At 39.9% G+C, this 19041-nt stretch overlaps 1 protein-coding gene across 6 annotated transcripts in view; it reads left to right on the top strand.

The window, feature by feature from the left end:
• The window catches only part of LOC139539166 (PTB domain-containing engulfment adapter protein 1), a 172450-nt gene that overhangs the window by 150876 nt on the left and 2533 nt on the right, over positions 1-19041 (top strand). For 3 of the 6 annotated variants that reach the window (XM_071342013.1, XM_071342015.1, XM_071342012.1), the window contains 9 exons: positions 10320-10381; positions 12000-12071; positions 13529-13627; positions 13739-13876; positions 14119-14235; positions 14411-14497; positions 14645-14872; positions 16379-16520; positions 16762-16856. In XM_071342013.1, the coding sequence (XP_071198114.1) occupies positions 10320-10381; positions 12000-12071; positions 13529-13627; positions 13739-13876; positions 14119-14235; positions 14411-14497; positions 14645-14872; positions 16379-16520; positions 16762-16856 (1040 nt within the window). The remainder of the gene's footprint in view (positions 1-10319; positions 10382-11999; positions 12072-13528; positions 13628-13738; positions 13877-14118; positions 14236-14410; positions 14498-14644; positions 14873-16378; positions 16521-16761; positions 16857-19041) is intronic. The other 3 variants (XM_071342017.1, XM_071342018.1, XM_071342016.1) reach the window with 1 other exon arrangement.

Here is a 19041-nt window from a genome sequence, read left to right as displayed (position 1 = left end):
CCATTGTAAACACCAGGTGGCACCCCTGAGCTTCATAGGTAACCCCTTGACAAGAACACACCTCACAGACTGGTCAGTGCCAGACTGACAGTGGAACATGTCTACCAGCCCAACAGCTCTTACAAGATACTACTTTTATAGCGTTCAAATGTTTCCATTTATTCAAATGTTTCCATGTATATATTTTCTTCAGTGTGCTGTGCTGTGAGGTCTGACTGGTTGGAAACAGACTGAGCAGTCGGCTATGTCATCACTTTGGCATTGTGGGGATAATGGCTCATTCCAGATAAGCTAATCTTCTAAATGAACCATGTTCACTCCACAACATATACAAAATTACCACAGGCAGAGTTTTCCCTGAAATCAGACTTCCTAAAATGGATGCCGTAGACCATGACCAAAATTTAACAAAAGTATGAAAAAATTATGACAAAAACTATACACAAAAATATCATCCTGGAATATTTGGTTCACCAGGATCTTATTTTCTATATTGGAGGAAGATAAAGTGTGTGAAAGAGTCTGACTTTACAGTGCTGTGCTGACTACTCAGCAAAGAGAAGAGAGAACAGATAAGGAGAAACTAAAACTCTTATTCTGGGAACTGGATCAAACAAAAGCAAATAAGTCCATGATAACCGCGTAGAAAGCCTGTGGGAGGATGTTACTGATACCATCAATCACTTTTGCCTTAACAAGGCACAATGAGGACCATATGGCTATCCCGGCACAGCCAGAAGAGGACTGGCCACCCCTCATAGCCTGGTTCCTCTCTAGGTTTCTTCCTAGGTTTTGGCCTTTCTAGGAGTTTTTCCTAGCCACCGTGCTTCTACACCTGCATTGCTTGCTGTTTGGGGTTTTAGGCTGGGTTTCTGTACTGCACTTTGAGATATCAGCTGATGTACGAAGGGCTATATAAGTAAATTTGATTTGATCTCAAATTAGAAGGAACTACAGTCTTGTCCAGCTACAATATGGCGTGATCAAATATACTGTAAGTAAATTTAAGTGATTGACTGTGGCAGAATTAAATGTTTTTCCCATGCCCCAATGAATGTCTGTGGTTATGAGTCATGCCGCCCCCATCAGCCGCCACACACAGCAACCCCCCACCGACACCCACCCTTATGTCTCAGAAAGCCGTATGGCGGTGGTGGTGGAACACTCCCCCTCCGTGGCAGCGTTGATCCGTAGAGCCTGTCCTCCACCATGTCTCCATTCTTTATCTGTGGACCTCTCTGTGGAACCAGTTCTTCACTCTACACTAGTCTAGGCTACTTAATAAACAGTAGATAGGCCCTCAGGAAAGTTTCTAGGTTGTCCATGTTCTAAACATTTGATGAGTCTAAAAAGTCCCGGGATGGGTTAAGTTGCTTGCTAAAAGCTCTGCTGTCCTTCCTCCAAGTACTATCCATAACTAAAGCCGGGACTTTCGTCAATGAAAACCAGTTTCCAGGCTATTGCTCTGTGAGAATGCACATTTGGAATAATTGAATCAATAAAACACTGGAACAAACAAAGAAGAAAATCATCTTCATATGAATTCAGACATCAAACATGTTTTTGCAAACCACAATGACATTTTTGTTGTTGTTGCCGTAACTGACTTTGATTGAAAAGGTCTTGGTTTGGATTCCTGTCCCCATGTATTTACTGTGTTTCTGTAACCTTGCAGATGTATTGTTATTATTTGTGGCAGATTAAAATTGACTACTGTCACGTAGGACATTTCACATCAGCTATATACAATATGCACATAGTTTGATTTAGTTCGCTTTTCTGAAACTCTCCCACAGAAAGTATTGCGCAACTGGAGAAGTGGCGGCCTGGCTTACTATAGGTTACGCTCATTGTGTAGTGTCACAAATATGACAGAAATGTAGCCAATAGTTATAATCAATGACATTTAAGCTATGGAGCCTGTAAGAGTCTTTAATAGCCTAGTTGTGCTCATCCTGTCGAGCTGATTGGTGAGTGTTGGTACGTGCAAAAAAGGATACACTCATATGTTGTAGTGGGGCCCATTTTTTTCTGTGTTTTAATATAAACAATAGTTGTTGATGTGTACATTTCAGAACCATTTTGTACATCTGAATAGCAGTTTGACCAATCTACCTTGTTTTATTTGAGCGCTAAAGCAATACTTTTTGTGCACCCCCCCATTGATTTAAAATACCCTCTCAGACATGTCATCCTGGAGCCAGGCCTACTCGTGCCCTCATAAACGCTCTTTGCAAGTGCACCCAGCAGCATTGGGTTGACTCTTGCAGGTAGGATGAAAACAACTACATCGACCATGATCCTTTGCTTGTTATTGGTGGAGTGCTGCAGAGATTGTTGTGTTGCAGTTAAATTTTGCTACCCTTCCCCAGATTTGTGCCTTTTTTAAAACCTTTTTTGCTTCATCATTATGGGGTATTGTGTGTAGATTGCTGATATGTTGATTTAAAAAAAAAAATCTAATTTAGAATAAGGCTGTAATATATCGAAATGTGTGAAATGTCAAGTGGTCTGAATACTTTCCGAAGGCACTCTATGTGAAAATATTTGAAGTGGTATTTGAACCCAGGCCTGGTGTCAATACAAGCAATTCCCACTGTTCAGACTGCGTTAAAATGAGGTTGTTTTAACTCATTTTATAATGCAGTATGTGCATGTATGAAAGACACCTAATTATCAAAGTAGTGCATGTGATTCATCAAACACATTGCAAGTGTTTTCAACGCTGGATACAGTACTGTATGTGCGTTTTTCTTTTAATCCTACATCCTTGACCATACCAGAATCAAATGGTAGGTTTGAAATTGCTATCCCCAAATAATAATAATGAAGTATGCAGGTATCCCTTAAAAACGCCATAAGCCGCATGTGGCTAACCCGGTCATGCTAACCTTAACCTTTAAGCTAATGAGGTGCAAATTTAAATAATACACACATCTCTATGTCCACCAGCAACAATTTTCAGGGTATATGATTCTATCATCCATGAAAGATTTCCTAAGACTTTGCAACTTTAAACTCAACAGGTAAAAATATACGTGTGCCTCCAAGTGAAACGGGCTATCCTGTAGTCACCGGGGGCCAGTGGCAAAGAGACACTTTTGTGTCTGATGATGACAGAGAAATAATTGGGTACAAATCTCTCTCGTCAATTTCTTTCCGGACTTGTGCATCCAATTACCAGTCACTGAACATTGAACGACAAGACTGCTGTGATTTAGAGATAAATGAAAGCAAGAGGATGTTTGGAATCACCAAGGAACCATAGTACATGTCTGGCTGCACAGTTATGTCCCGTTGTGAAGCCTTGTGTTCAACTGACCAAATGATTATGCTTATCAAACTATTTGATGTTTTTGTCATTGTAATACTAGTATCATTCTGGTACAGGTTTGGTTGACAATCTGGAGGTGACAACATGGGGGCCTTTATTTCTGTGTTTTGTTGAGTTGATCATATCTAGCAAGTGCTGCCATGAGGGGTTTTGATCATTTTTATCACCTATGTTTATTCCTGATGCCCGGAGACAAGACTGGGTGGTCTTGTGATGATGTTGGATGCAGCTTTCCTGGAGGAAGATGATCAAGGAGAGTTGGAGACTTGCAGAGCAGTAATAAAATAGAATGTACTGTACAGTCTTGGAAAAGTGTACAACAAAAGATAGGCTTTGGTGTATGTTGATGTTGTGCATAAGCATGCACGCATGCACACACACACGCACACACACACACACACATACACACACACACACACACCACACATACACACACAAACACACACACACACACATGTCCATTTTCCAGGAAGGAAAATAATGTATATAGGCTAACTCAGAAATAGCTAAGATTTCAGTCCACAATTTGTTTTATTCAGCGTTGATACTGTGAGTGGGGCAGTTTTGATCCTGATTCCATGTGCTATTCCACTTCTGAATTGGAATTGACTTCAGTCCTTGTAACAATGGGCTTTCCATATAATGAATATAATGTCAAAATTATTCATGGTTCTCAGAGAATGACCTCCTTTGAAACAAGGGTCACATTATACTTATTAAAATATGTCAGTTTGACTTCCTCAAAGAGGCATCATAAGTGTTTGGATTGACCAGGAAATATATGTTTATGTAATCATCAATGCATTGGGAGTAAGATATCAGGGCAGTCCACCAGATTGTTTTATATCCATTGAATGACAAGATGGGGAGGATTAGAAACAAAGAAATTAAATGTGAGATTGTGTACACTCGCAACAGTATTGGGGCATACTGTATATCCACTACTATTTCCCTTGATTTGTCATTTGGAGATCAACAGATGAACTCACTCGTGAAGAATTTGTTTTAGCGGTTACCAGAGGCTTTTCAATTTCGCTGGACCACCTTGGCAGTTAATATCCAGACAAACTGTAAACCAAAGTATCAGAGGTGCTAAACCATTTGAGTTTAGCTTAACTCATCTGACCAGCAGACAAATGAGGCAGCTGGACAAGTAATATAGGGAGCTGTGCCTTGTAAAAATTATTGACAACTATTATATGCTCGCTTTTTTATGGGGATGGAAGAGTGATTGTACTAAATGTGTTTGGGGCCTGTTAAGTCCAATTTTATTTGGAATGCCATTCATCCCAGAGATGACAAAGTATACCTGTAGATAAATGTCAGAGGTCATCTATAAAAGTATTATATTTTTTTTTTCAACAGAGCTGTTCCCTATAAACCATTTGGGTCATTCATTATACAGCTACTGTCTTTTCAAAAGCTGCTTTTTCTTTGACAGGGAAATTATTAATGAGCATCTCTCTGGAAATGGTTCCCTCAAAGGGCAGTGCCTTAATGTCATTGTGACACTTATGAATGTTACCTAGCCTATGACATTTCCCTTAGCTTTAGGTGTGAACCACTGCTTTTTGTCCAAGCACTACACAGTTGATTCAAATAAATAGGAAGTTTTGATTATTTAAATAGGGCAAAAAGCAAAATGTGCAACGGGGGGGGGGGGGGGGTCATGACCAAATTTGGGGAAACCCTGAGAAAACGGACTTGACTAAGGGTCAAAGCAGCCATGCAAGCAGTGGTTCACATCTAAAGCTAAGGGAAATGTCATAGGCTAGGTAACATTTGTAAGTGTTACAATGACATTAAGACAGTGGGAACCATTTCCAGAGAGGAGAGATGCTCATTAATAATTTTCCTGTCAAAGAAAAAAAAAGGGGGGTGGGACCGAGTTTGGGGAAACCCTGAGAAAACGGACTTGACTAAGGGTTTGCAAACCCAGCAAACTCATTGTCAGTTTTGACTCGATAGAATGCAGTGTTGATTTACTGTTTCCTGCATTGAACAACCTTATCGAAGCGATTGTGCTGCAATCACTGTACCTATACAGTGTATGCTAATTAGGTTTAAGCTTACAAGGTGTTCTTAGAGGGCTTTCTCTTGATTGAGCAAATCAAAGTTGTGCTCTTCTCACTCTGACCTTTGAGTCTTCCTCTGGAAGGATGATGATGAGTAACCTTTGGGATAATGGAAGGCTTTACTCTTGTAGCTTCAACAAACAACATATGTTGAAAATGTCTAAATATGATTAAAAATGGCCTTGAGATCAGTGCAACATAAATATAAAACCATTATTGACTGTTGAGACAAAATTCTCAGTATCTTCATTACCCTCAGGTGATGATGGTTGGAAATCTATGTGCAAAAGGAACACAAGGACGGTCTCCACTCTGTCCTATTCACTGGCAAATACGCTCCCCTCATTGTATTGCATTGTTGGAGGAGGTCCATTGTATTTTATTTTACCTTAATGTTTAACCATTTGTATCTGTCCGCTCCATTTAATTAAAACGGATATCTAGAGGCTTTAAATACTGCTGGAGGTATTTTAGACTTCAGTCCCCCGGAGCGTACTGATCGATCCAGTTGAACTCTAAACGAGACAAATGGGAGATTAATTGGACATTGTTTTGCTGTATGAGCCGAGTGCTGGCAATGGCTAGCCTGGCCCATGAGCGGTGCATTGCTGCCGTCCCAGATAACATTACCTGTGTAATTCATTAAAATTAATATATATAGAGAGGAGATAATGAGCTCAGGCTTGGGCTTGGTACGTCTGGAACTCCAGAAGGCTTTACTACTAACTGTAGTTCTGAATATGCACTTGTTTTAAGTTCACACAAAGCACTAGCTTTGATGTACTATTATTGTTTGATTACTTTCAAATACTTTGAAATATGTTTGATTTGAGCGGGTCTGCAGTGCCAGATGGGCAGGGGTTGTACTATTTGGAAATTACAGTGGTGTCATTGTGACAGGCAAGCTCAATAAAGCACATCTAAAATATTTGAAAGAAAACCGATACTATTTTAATCCAGCTCTGTATTACTGTATCATATCTTTACTTGTGTGGTGCTGTATAGGCAGTCAACCTAGCTATATGAATATGCTCAGTTAGTTTTTTTTGTAGGAATGAAGCATTGAGATGCATCATCCCCTGTAGTCTCCATCAGGCACCTTTTTTGAAATGACATGTAAACTTAAAGCTGTCACTGATTCAGACTGTTTAGGACACACACGCCACATGAAACGGACCTTCAGACTCTCAGACGCATCCTCTCATGCCCACAGCGCTTTATTTCCCCCGTCAACTTGTTTCCCCCCGGTGCCAATCCATTTTTTGAGCGATTGTACAGTCCGCCTTTTGCAGCTTGATATCAAGTGGGCACGAGAGGTGGGGACGCCTCTATTAATCAAGACTGGGTGCTGACGCATAGAAAAAGTGTCTGGGCTCCCTGCCTTCTCTGCTGCAGTGACTTCTGGACCTGCCCCAATTCATCATAGTTAGAACTTGGAGTGGGGGGGGTCGGTTCGGTTATAAAAAAATTATCACAGTTTTCGATTTCGGTTTCTATTTGAAAAATAATTACAACATTAAATGCATTATGAAATAAATACATAAAAAATATTTGAGCTTTTAAAAACCTGTCTGGGATAAGGGGCAGTATTTTCACGTCCGGATGAAAAGCGTGCCCAAAGTAAACTGCCTGCTACTCGGGCTCAGAAGGTAGGATATGCATATTATTAGATTTGGATAGAAAACACTCTGAAGTTTTTAAAACTGTTTGAATGATGTCTGTGAGTATAACAGAACTTATTTGGCAGGCGAAACCCCGAGGACAAACGATCCAGGAAATAAAACATTTGAGGTCACTCTCTTTTCAATGGGTTTTCATTGAGAATCTAGAATTCAAAGGCAATTGCTTGCAGTTCTTATCGCTTCCACTGGATGTCAACAGTCTTTAGAAAATGGTTGATGTTTTTCCTTTGTGAAATGAAGAAGTAGCCCTGTACAGAACGAGGGTCGAGGGAAGTGTATTGTTTGATGGAGCGGGCGACCTGAAAAGCACGCTCCACAATGTTTTCCTCCGGTATTGAACGCAGTTTATCCCGTCTTAAATTTTATCGATTATTTACGTAAAAAAATACCTAAGTTGTATTAGGAAAGTTGTTTGAAATGTTTGGACAAAGATTACAGGTAATTTATGAGATATTTTGTAGTCATGTTACGCGATTTGGAACCAGTGTTTTTCTGGATCAAACGCGCCAAATAAATGGACATTTTGGATATATAATGACGGAATTAATCGAACAAAAGGATAATTTATGATGTTTATGGGACATATTGGAGTGCCAACAAAAGAAGATCTTCAAAGGTAAGGCATGAATTATCTTTCGTGTCGCGCCTGGCGGGTTGAATTATGATTGTCTGTCTTTCTTTGTTTGATGGGGTGCTATCCTCAGATAATAGTATGGTTTGCTTTCGCCGTAAAGCCTTTTTGAAATCTGACACAGCGGCTGGATTAACAAGAAGTGTATCTTTAATCCTATGTATAACACTTGTTTCTTTCATCAATGTTTATGATGAGTATTTCTGTAATTTGATTTGGCTCTCTGCAATTTCAACGGATGTTACTTGAGACAATGCATTACTGAACATAACGCGTCAATTTAAACTGAGGTTTTTGGACATAAAGAGGGACTTTATTGAACAAAACAAACATTTATTGTGTAACATGGAGTCCTGGGAGTGCCACCAGATGAAGATCATCAAATGTTAGTGATTCATTTAATCGCTATTTCTGACTTTTGTGAGCCCTCTCCTGGCTGGAAAATGTCTGTATGGTTTTGTGGCTAGGCGCTTTCCTAACATAATCGCATGGTGTGCTTTCGCCATAAAGCCTTTTTGAAATCGGACAATGTGGCTGGATTAACAAGAAGTTAAGCTTTCATTTGGTGTATTGCACTTGTGAATGTAGGAAAGTTAAATATTTATAATATTTTCTTTTGAATTTCGCGCTCGGCCAATTCACAGGATGTTGTCGAAACGTTCCGCTAGCGGAATCCCTAGCCATAAAAGGTCCCAAAATAGTGAACATTCAATTGACAAAACATTGAAAACATTCCAGTGTCTCTGTCAGGTCCACATTGGGGAAACATCAATAGAAAAAGAGGAAGTTACTATAAAATAATAAAATATTTCAGTTGTGTATATTACTTAGTTTTTATTTGACGACTTTATTATTTTAAATATTTTTTGGTCATCTCATCTCTGCTCAGGCAGTAACAGCTTGTCAGGAGACAACCATCTAACGTTATCTCTGTGCTCCTAATACCATCTTTGGGTCATCCTACGTAGCTAGTATGCTGCAGAGCTGTCTTACATAATAATTTGACTAGTTCTTCAAAGTACATAAGGCATACTTTGAAGACTGCTTATTACCAACTACCAATCGGGTAGAGCAACTTCACAGACTGTCTCCATAACTTTCATTGTTGTGTTGTGTACATTCCTCTCACATGTGGTCTGTGTGTAGGCTATCAGTCTCTGTCCAATCAGGGAAGAACAGGCACAATGGATTATGGTCATTCTAGTTAATTGCCACGTTTCTGTGCTGAACTAGCTTGAATATTTCCCTAATGAAAACTACAACTCCCTTCAGCCCACCGACCTACATACCTCTTGTCTTAATTTATCTTGTGAAATATTTTATTTCTCTCTAGAGAAACGGCGCATTGAGCTCACATAAGAACAAACTAAATGGAATTCAAGTAATTAAACCGACTTTGGTCAATTAGTTGTTTGATAACCAAAAATCCCCAGAAACTTTGGTTAATCGCTCAGCACTACCCTGAGGCACTACCAGGAGATTGATCTCACTCATTCACTCTTTGATGATATGTAGTATGGTGGTTATGGATAGAGCTAGTGCTGTGTCACTGCTTAGCAGATGGGTCAGCTGTGTTGGTCAGAGATGTTGTGGCTATGGTATAGGTACTTTCATTCACATCATTGGCTTGTTGGGAAAGGTTCTATCTAAATGACCAGGCCTCCACAGGTTTAATGCTGTTCAAGGACACTTGCAGGTATAATTGTTTTGCGCTTCATTCAGACATACAGCCCCTCCAGAAAGTATTCACACCCCTTACAGCCTGAATTTGGATTAAATTGAGATTTGTTTTCACTGGCCTACACACAATACCCCATAATGTCAAAGTGGAATTATGTTTTATTATGACAAATTAATAAAAAATTAAAAGCTGAAATGTCTTGAGTCAATAAGAATTCAACACCTTTGTTATGGCAAGCCTAAATAAGTTCAGGAGTATACATTTGCTGAACAAATCACATAATAAGTTGCAAGGATTCACTCTATGTGCAATAATGGTGTTTAACATAATTTTGAATGACTACCTCATCACTGTACCCCACACATACAATTATTTGTAAGGCCCCCAGTTGAGCAGTGAATTTCAAACACAGATTCAACCACACAGACCAGGGAGGTTGTCCATTGCCTCACAAACAAGGGCACCTATTGGTAGGTCAGACATAAAAAAACAGACATTGGGTATCCCTTTGAGCATGGTGAAGTTATTAATTACACTTTGGATGGTGTATCAATACACCCAGTCACTACAAAGATACAGATGTACTTCCTAACTCAGTTCCTGGAGAGATTTAGATTTTGGAGCTTCAGAGGCTGAACCTCAGTTATGAATAATTGTCTTAAATAATTGTATTATTCGACTGCCTTTACAATGTAATTCCCATAACTTTAAGTTGGCCGTAGCTGTTTCCAAGGATGGTTAAAGTTACATTTCTTTATTTTGGATTTGTCTTAGATTCTCTTGATTCGTTCTTTATATATATATATATTCAAAAAAAAAGAACTTTGATTTATATCAGTTTAAAAGATAAATGACTTTAAACACATTTGTTGTATTTTTAAGTGACACGAGACCCAACTGTGATATCTCTTTTCAGATAAATCCTGGATGCACACTCCAGAAGCTCTGGCAAAGCATTACATACCCTACAATGCCAAGGTACGTATCATGACCTCCCTTTCCAAAGCAATCAAGATCAAGTTCCCTCACAGGTTTTTGGAAGTTAGATGAAAAATACTTTTTACCTTTCACTGATTCAGATTGATGTTCAGCATACCACCATGCATACCTATTTACAGGTCTCACACCTAACCAAGGCTTTGAAAAAGTCATGTTTACTTGGGAATAGTTCTCTGATTGTTTTCTGTTATACAAAGTTTTTGACTTTGTCAAAAAATAAAACCCTTTCAATGAAGCTATTGAGTTTTTCCCTAGCTCTGAACAAGGTGTCTGCTTCACACTACAGTCAAAGAGTAAAAACACACACAGGCAGCCTAGAAAAACTTCCTGACTGACTGCAAAGTAAACACAACAGTAGATTTTGACTGGAAACCCACAGACCGTTACAAAACAACTGATTTGTTTAGTCTTCTCTGTCTTTGTTATGCTGCACAAATCTTAAAGGTAAACTCCCGGGAAGAGAGTCTCCCATCTAAAGGTGTTTTCTGCTCTACTTCACCCAAAGACTCCCCTCATATTGGAGGCAGAGCGCCTGTCAGTGAACATCCAGCAGCTCCCGAAATGTCTTATTGAAGTGAACCGAAAAAAGGCTAAAGTAGAAAGTCCAAACTGACACATCTGCTGCCGCTCAAGACTGGAACAGCAGAGAGGAGAGCAAACCTTACGTCAGGCAGTGGATGGGAGTGAGGTGCAGCAGGGAACAGTACCTGTGCCAATAACCTTCCCAAGATGATGGATCACCCCAGGCTGGGCTTAGACAGTGGAACAGCCTCTACAGTCCAGCAGAACAGAATGCATAGGTCAGGAACATCCCATGTAGCGTATCTGTCATTTGCTGCATCCACTTGCTGAACCCGGCTGCGCTCATATGTGTCCTTGAGTGCGGACAGCATTTGTCACGGCGGTGCAAATGCTGACACCATTTGAATACAGGCCCATCCGTCTTTCCGCTCTATTGATAGGAGGGTGAAGTGTCGTTTTTGGCACCGTTTGCCCAGATTTTTGGCATTGTTTGCCCATTGTGTACCCACTGTGTGTTCTGTAGTGGAATTAAATCATGAAGGAAGTAAGTGGATACAGTGCCAGAGACCAGTATACAGTATGGGCTGAACCACTGATGTCCATGGTTTGAATTTTTAAACAATTGTTGCATCTTATTATGTTGATGAATGAAGAATCTTAGGAAACCTTAAATTGCTGTATTATTTGATATTACTCCCCTTGTCATGTTGAAACAACCTGGTACCATTACATTGGGAAACACTAACGGGGAGAGTACAGAGTCTCCTTACTAAACCAGGCAAGCCATATTGAGAACAACTGTTTCTATGGACAGATGGAGTTTAGGTCTGAAGGTCCTTGGCTCCATCTGTTGGATAGCAGCAGTAGTGCTGCCCTTTTTTGGGGGGGAGGGGCGAGATTCCTGCAAACCCCTCCTATAATCTGAAGCCTTTTTTTCTCTTTTATACAGATATATAGAGACACTGTAAGGCATTCATATATACTTTAACAGTCTTATAGTGCATTGTGACTTAGTTCTGTATAGCTGTATGCCTAAAGTAAAGTGACACTTTATTATTTTCCCTTTTTATTCTAGTTTCTTGGAAACACAGAAGTTGATCAACCGAAAGGCACAGAGATTGTTAAAGATGCAGTTAGAAAGTTAAAGGTAAGTTAGCGATACACTTTTTTCCCCTTGGAAACCTGAATTAAAGCTGTATTACATCACTTTTTCATCTAGGGGTCATGGTGAGTATATAGACGGTCCCCGAAATTGGACCTCATTGGACAGAAAAGTGCACTCCAGTGCGGGCCTCTCTATGCCCACCAGCAACAGCTTAGAAGTTTAGGTCAGTTTTGATTTCCACATGTTGATACCCTAAAACTCAGGATTTTGCGATTAACTGTAATCAGATCAATTTAACCATACTGTACATTCTAGCCAGAATCAGATAAATGTAACCATACTGCACATTCTAGCCATAATTCAAGGTATACTAATAGCAACTATCCTCCAAGTTATACCTTCATTTTGAGGTCTGAGGATGTGAGAAGGACCATGTAGCATGTTGTAGCCAGGAATTTACTATAGCATGAATCATAATTACTTAATAGTCTACTAAAAAAGACCACTACTTATAGCTAACCTCATTTTCGTAATCTTTAGAAATATAGTTTCCCCCAGCTAGAGTTCAGCCAGCTTTGCTGCCACCAATCTCCTTTGCTCTGCCTCGTTCTGCTCTCAGCATGTCAGCTAATCTGGTGTTTTCTTCTGTAATCATTTCAATTGTCAAACCATTCAAGGGGAAACTTATTTTCATACCCATCCACCCTTCTGTTACTTCGAGGTATTGAACACTTTGCTGTCAGGCTGTTCAGTGAATGGGTCATGATAGTTGAGTCATCATTGGCCATATCTTTGACCATTGGTCAATGCCAGACCCAATCGGTACAGCACACTCCAATTCACCCTGCCCCATCTCTCTTTTGATTCTTTCCTTTCTTTCTTTGTGTGCTTCTCCCTTTATTTTCTGAACCTTACCTTAACACCACTGCCAATGGATCTCAAGTGTGGAGTTCAGGTCAGACCAAGGTAAGATCATTGAATACAGTCTTATTTTGGGGATTCTGCCTCTTGGTATGTTGAACTCCACACTTGAAAGACTGTGATTATAGTATTTGTTTTCTTCTTTTTTCGCTCTCTCTCTGTTGTCTCCATATGTAAATGAAAGTACTTTTGTCATATGGCCATAATCAGTCTAACTTGATTATAGGGTTTTCTGGACAGGTGAAACCATTTTATAGCATGAATGATCAGTCAGATTCATGTACTCAGAAAATGAGTGTGAAAAAAAGCTCTGATCGCACAATTTACATTCGTCCTAATTCAAATGAGTATTGCACTGTGTTGGAAGAATGCCATTTTCTAATTTACTTTGGATATCCTTTTTCGGTAAATGGGGCTGGTTATCATTATTTTATGATATCATGTTGATATCATGACTTTCACCACTTTCAATAAAAGACTACACTTCAGAATGAGCTAGGGCAAGTTGGAGTACCATGACCATCAGACTGTAGCTTTGATAAGTGAATTCTAATGTTTCTACTCTCCCCTCTCTGCAGTTTCAAAGGCATATCAAGAAGTCAGAGGGACAGAAGACCCCGAAAGTGGAATTGCAAATATCCATTTATGGAGTAAAGATCTTAGATCCCAAGACAAAAGTATGTCCACATGACATGGATACTTTTAATAAGTGCTCCAAGTTTTTTTAATGCATATTATGGAAGCATTCGAGTGAAGGCCGAAGCATTTGTGTTTCTTTTTATTTTCAGGATGTCCAATATAACTGCCAGTTGCATAGGATATCCTTCTGTGCAGATGACAAGACGGATAAAAGGATATTCACCTTCATCTGTAAAGACTCAGAGTCAAACAAACACCTCTGCTACGTGTTTGACAGTGAGAAATGTGTAAGAAATACAAACTTTGAGAGTTAACAACTTGAGTTCATGTTCTATCTGTATAGATCCGGCTATATGTGACAATCACTAGTCAATTATAAAGATAATGACCTACAATTAAGAATTGTTTCTGGTGAATAATCGATGCAAATGTATAATTATGTTCAGAACAATTGTTCCTATGCAGTTCGAAATACCATTTTATAAGAAGTTTTGTACAAAAACTCATGGATGATGCTGTTGTCTTCCAGGCAGAGGAGATAACACTCACTATTGGCCAGGCATTCGACTTGGCCTACAAGAAGTTCCTTGAGTCTGGTGGAAAAGATGTGGAGACACGGAAACAGATAGGAACCTTACAGAAAAGAGTACGATTCAACTGTTGGACAAGTGTGATATGGGAGAGACTGTTCCTTCTTATGGGATAGGGATTGGATATACACTACACCCCCATTCAATAGTATTGATGATAACAGATTATATCTGTATTGAAGGTAGGCAGCTAAAGATCAATTCCAAAACAAGCATCCTTCTTTTTCATAGATTCAAGAACTGGAAACTGAAAATTCTGAGCTAAAGAAGCAGCTTTCGGATCTGGAGGAGCAGTTGATGATTGCTCCTGTACCACCAGTAAGAACTGCATGGACATCCTTTCCGGTCTCTAGACTTCCCTAAGTAACCCATAATACCCCAAATAAGATGTTTGTCATGTTCTGTGTGAACTAACTAGCCACTTTCAGTCTTCCACTAAATCTTCTGCATGCAATCTCTTCACAGCTGCTGCACATAAACTCTACTAATGAGGCCTACATGCTCTCAAGGCCCTCCTCGCTCTTCTGGTGTCATAATCTGACGTCCTTCTCGTGTCTTGAGATCTCCTCGGTCACACTCACCCCTATGAGCTCGCCAGAGTCCAACCTCTCGGCAGGGCTACTAACCCCTCCTCCGGCTAAATCCGCTCTCCTTCCAAAGACTGCCGACGGATGCAGCATCCCCCGACCTCGCGTACTGTACAACTACCTTTCTCCTCTTGCCTTTTATTTCATTCTTAATAGATTTTTAGTTTTCTTGATTTTATTTCTTTATTTTCTTATTAACAATAGTTCATTTTAACTCGTATACACTGAGTGTACAAAACATTAGGAACAATTGCTCTTTTCATGACATAGACTGACCAGGTGAATCCAGGTGAAATCTATAATCCCTTTTTGATATCATTTGTTAAATCCACTTCAATTAGTGTAGATGAAGGGGAAGAGACAGGTTAAAGAAGGATTTTTAAGCCTTGAGACAATAATGAGACATGGATTGTGTATGTGTGCCATTCAGAGGGTGAATGGGCAAGACAAAATATTTAAGTGCCTTTGAACGGAGTATGGTAGTAGGTGCCAGGCACACCAGTTTGAGTGTGTCAAGAACTGCAACGCTGCTGGGCTTTACACGCGCAACAGTTTCCCGTGTGTATCAAGAATGGTCCACCATCCAAAAGACATCCAGCCAACTTGACAAAACTATGGGAAGCATTGGTCAACATGGGCCAGCATCCCTGTGGAATACTTTCAACACCTTGTAGGGTCCATGCCCCAATCAATTGAGTCTATTCTGAGGGCAAAAGGGGGTGCAACTCAATATTAGGAAGGTGTTCCTAATGTGTTTTATGCTCAGTGTATATTGTAGAGTAGACAATGCAGGTACATAAAGTATGCTCATTAATATTTCATCAACTTCTAAGTCTTATCTCAATAAGTTAGATTTTAAGTCAGACTGTAGTTCTAATATATCTTCATAACTCTGACTTCAGAATATACAATGAGCTTCAAAACTATTGGGACAGTCACACATTGTTGTTTTGGCTCTGTACTCCAATACTTTTGATTTGAAATGAGACAATGACTAGAGTGTCAGCTTTAATTTGAAGGTATTTTCATCCATATTGGGTGAACCATTTAGAAATTACAGGACTTTTTGTACATAGTCCTTTGTACATCAAAAGTATTGGTACAAATTCACTTATATGTATTAAAGTAATAAAAAGTTAAGTATTTGGTCCTATATTCATAGCGCACAATGACTACATCAAACTACAGTTGTTGGATGCATTTGCTGTTTGTTTTGGTTGTGTTTCAGATTATTTTGTGCCCAATAGAAATGAATGATAAATAATGTATTGTGTCATTTTGGAGTCACTTTTATTGTAAATAAGAATAGAATATGTTTCTAAACACTTGTACATTCATGTGGATGCTACCATGATTACGGATAATCCTGAATAAATCGTGAATAATGATGAGTGAGAAAGTTACTGACGCACAAATATCATACCCCCCCAAAAAATATAACCTACCCGAATATTACAATGGTGAGAGGTTAGAGTATAGTGCTGGAGTACAGAGCCAGAACAACAAAACATTTGTCATTGTTCCCACTACTTTTGGAGCTCACTGTAGCTCAGAATAATGCTCATTTCACAAGGGACTAATTGGAATGAACCAATTCCCTCTACACTCACAGGCAGGCAGCATCTCCTTGAAACCCCAGACATCCACAGATGTTTTTGACATGGTTCCCTTCTCTGCTGTCACACCCCTGGTGCCAATACCCGCAAGCAACGGCACACCCCCTCCACCCCCTACAACATCTCCTTCAGACATGAGTGAGTACACTTCTCTGGTTACTTTACAGTTTCAGGATGACAGTGAGATTAAAATTAGAATTCAACCACACACAGAATAGGGGATAAAACACAGGTCGTGGTCGTTAGGGAGAAAGTGTTTTGGTTACACTATGAGAACATAAACAATGCCTACATAATAAATATGTGTTACCAATGAAAGCCCATTTAAACACTACTACGTTGTGGCATCTCCAACAGTATCTTCCTATCTCCCTTACAGGTAAAGACCTTTTTGGTGCAGCACCTTTCGATCCGTTCACCTGTGGGCAAGCCGACTTCCCCCCGGACATCCAGTCCAAGCTGGACGAGATACAGGTGACTGCATGTCTGTGAATGATCTTAAGCTATTATAAAGGTTTGGAGAGTAGACCTCCGTCCTAGTAGCGGGGCCCCTACCCTCTCAAGTTGATATAGTAGGAGAAAAAACCCTTAAAAGATTTGGTTGAGTGCTAGAGAGCTCATATTTGTTTACGCCCATTCAGCATCCCTCTTAAGCCATAGACCCGCCAATTTCTTTAAGAATTGACATGTACAGTTGAAGTCAGAAGTTTACATGCACTTAGGTTGGAGTCATTAAAACTCGTTTTTCAACCACTCCACAAATGTCTTGTTAACAAACTATAGTTTTGGCAAGTCGGTTGGGACATCTATTTTGTGCATGACACAAGTCATTTTTCCAACAATTGTTTACAGACAAATTATTTCACTTATAATTCACTGTATCACATTTGTAGTGGGTCAGAAGTTTACATACAAGATGACTGTGCCTTTAAACAGCTTGGACAATTCCAGAAAATGATCTCATGGCTTTAGAAGCTTCTGATAGGCTAATTGACATAATTTGAGTCAATTGGAGGGGTACCTGTGGATGTATTTCAAGGCCTACCTTCAAACTCAGTGCCTCTTTGCTTGACATCATGGGAAAATCAAAAGAAATCAGCCAAGACCTCAGAAAAAAATTGTAGACCCCCACAAGTCTGGTTCATCCTTGGGAGCAATTTACAAACACCTGAATGTACCACGTTCATCTGTACAAACAATAGTATGCAAGTATAAACACCATGGGACCATGAAGCCGTCATACCGCTCAGGAAGGAGACGTCTTCTGTCTCCTAGAGATGAACGTACTTTGGTTTGAAAAGTGCAAATCAATCCCAGAACAACATCAAAGGACCTTGTGAAGATGCTGGAGGAAACAGGTACAAAAGTATCTATATCCACAGTAAAACGAGTCCTATATCGACATAACCTGAAAGGCCGCTCAGCAAGGAAGAAGCCACTGCTCCAAAACCGCCATAAAAAAGCCAGACTACGGTTTGCAACTACACATGGGGACAAAGATCGTACTTTTTGAAGGGAGGGACTGGTGCACTTGTAACAGTATAACTTTAAACCGTCCCCTCGCCCCAACACGGGCGCGAACCAGGGACCCTCTGCACACATCAACAACAGTCACCCATGAAGCGTCGTTACCCATCGCTCCACAAAAGCCGCGGGCCTTGCAGAGCAAGGGGCAACACACTTCTAGGTTTCAGAGCAAGTGACGTAACTGATTGAAACGCTATTAGCGCGTACCCGCTAACTAGCTAGCCATTTCACATCCGTTACACACTTCACAAAATAGATGGCATCATGAGGGAGGAAAAGTATATGGATATATTGAAGCAATATCTCAAGACATCAGTCAGGAAGTTAAAGCTGGGTCCTCCAAATGGACAATGACTCTAAGCATACTTCCAAAGTTGTGGCAAAATGACTTAAGGACAACAAAGTCAAGGTATTGGAGTGGCCATCACAAAGCTCTGACCTCAATCCTATAGAAAATGTGTGGGCAGAACTAAAAAAGCGTGTGAGGGCAAGGAGGCCTACAAACCTGACTCAGTTACACCAGCTCTGTCAGGAGGAATGGGCCAAAATTCACCCAACTTATTGTGAGAAGCCTGTTGGAAGGCTACCCGGAACTTTTGACCCAAGTTAAACATTTTAAATGCAACCAACTTGCTACCAAATACTAATTGAGTGTATGTAAACTTCTGACCCACTGGGAATGTGATGAAAGAAATAAAAGCTGAAATAAATCATTCTCTCTCCTATTATTCTGACATTTCACATTCTTAAAATAAATTGGTGATCCTAACTGACCTAAGACAGGGAATTTTTACTAGGATTAAATGTCAGGTATTGTGAAAAACGGAGTTTAAATGTATTTTTCTAAGGTGTATGTAAACTTCCGACTTCAACTGTAAATGCATGGCCAACCCTCAGCATAGTCAACTCCTCCATTATCTCAGCCAATCTCCCTATAAAGCTCTTTCTCCTTGGCTAAACTAGGCTCATGATTGATCTTTTTTATTCATATTTACAGATCCCATACAAGTTTGTAATTAAAGCACATGAAAGTTCACTTTTTCAAGTAGGCATTTCTGCAACAGCAACAAAACGTCGCTACTGTGAAGTAGGTACTAGCGTCATCTGCCCCCGTCGGGCAGGCATGTTACAT

The sequence above is a fragment of the Salvelinus alpinus genome, chromosome 14 (genome assembly GCF_045679555.1).
Source record: "Salvelinus alpinus chromosome 14, SLU_Salpinus.1, whole genome shotgun sequence".
NCBI classification, from domain to species: domain Eukaryota; kingdom Metazoa; phylum Chordata; class Actinopteri; order Salmoniformes; family Salmonidae; genus Salvelinus; species Salvelinus alpinus.
The sequence above is the reverse complement of the archived record's forward strand: the minus strand, read 5'-3'. Positions and strand labels throughout refer to the sequence as shown.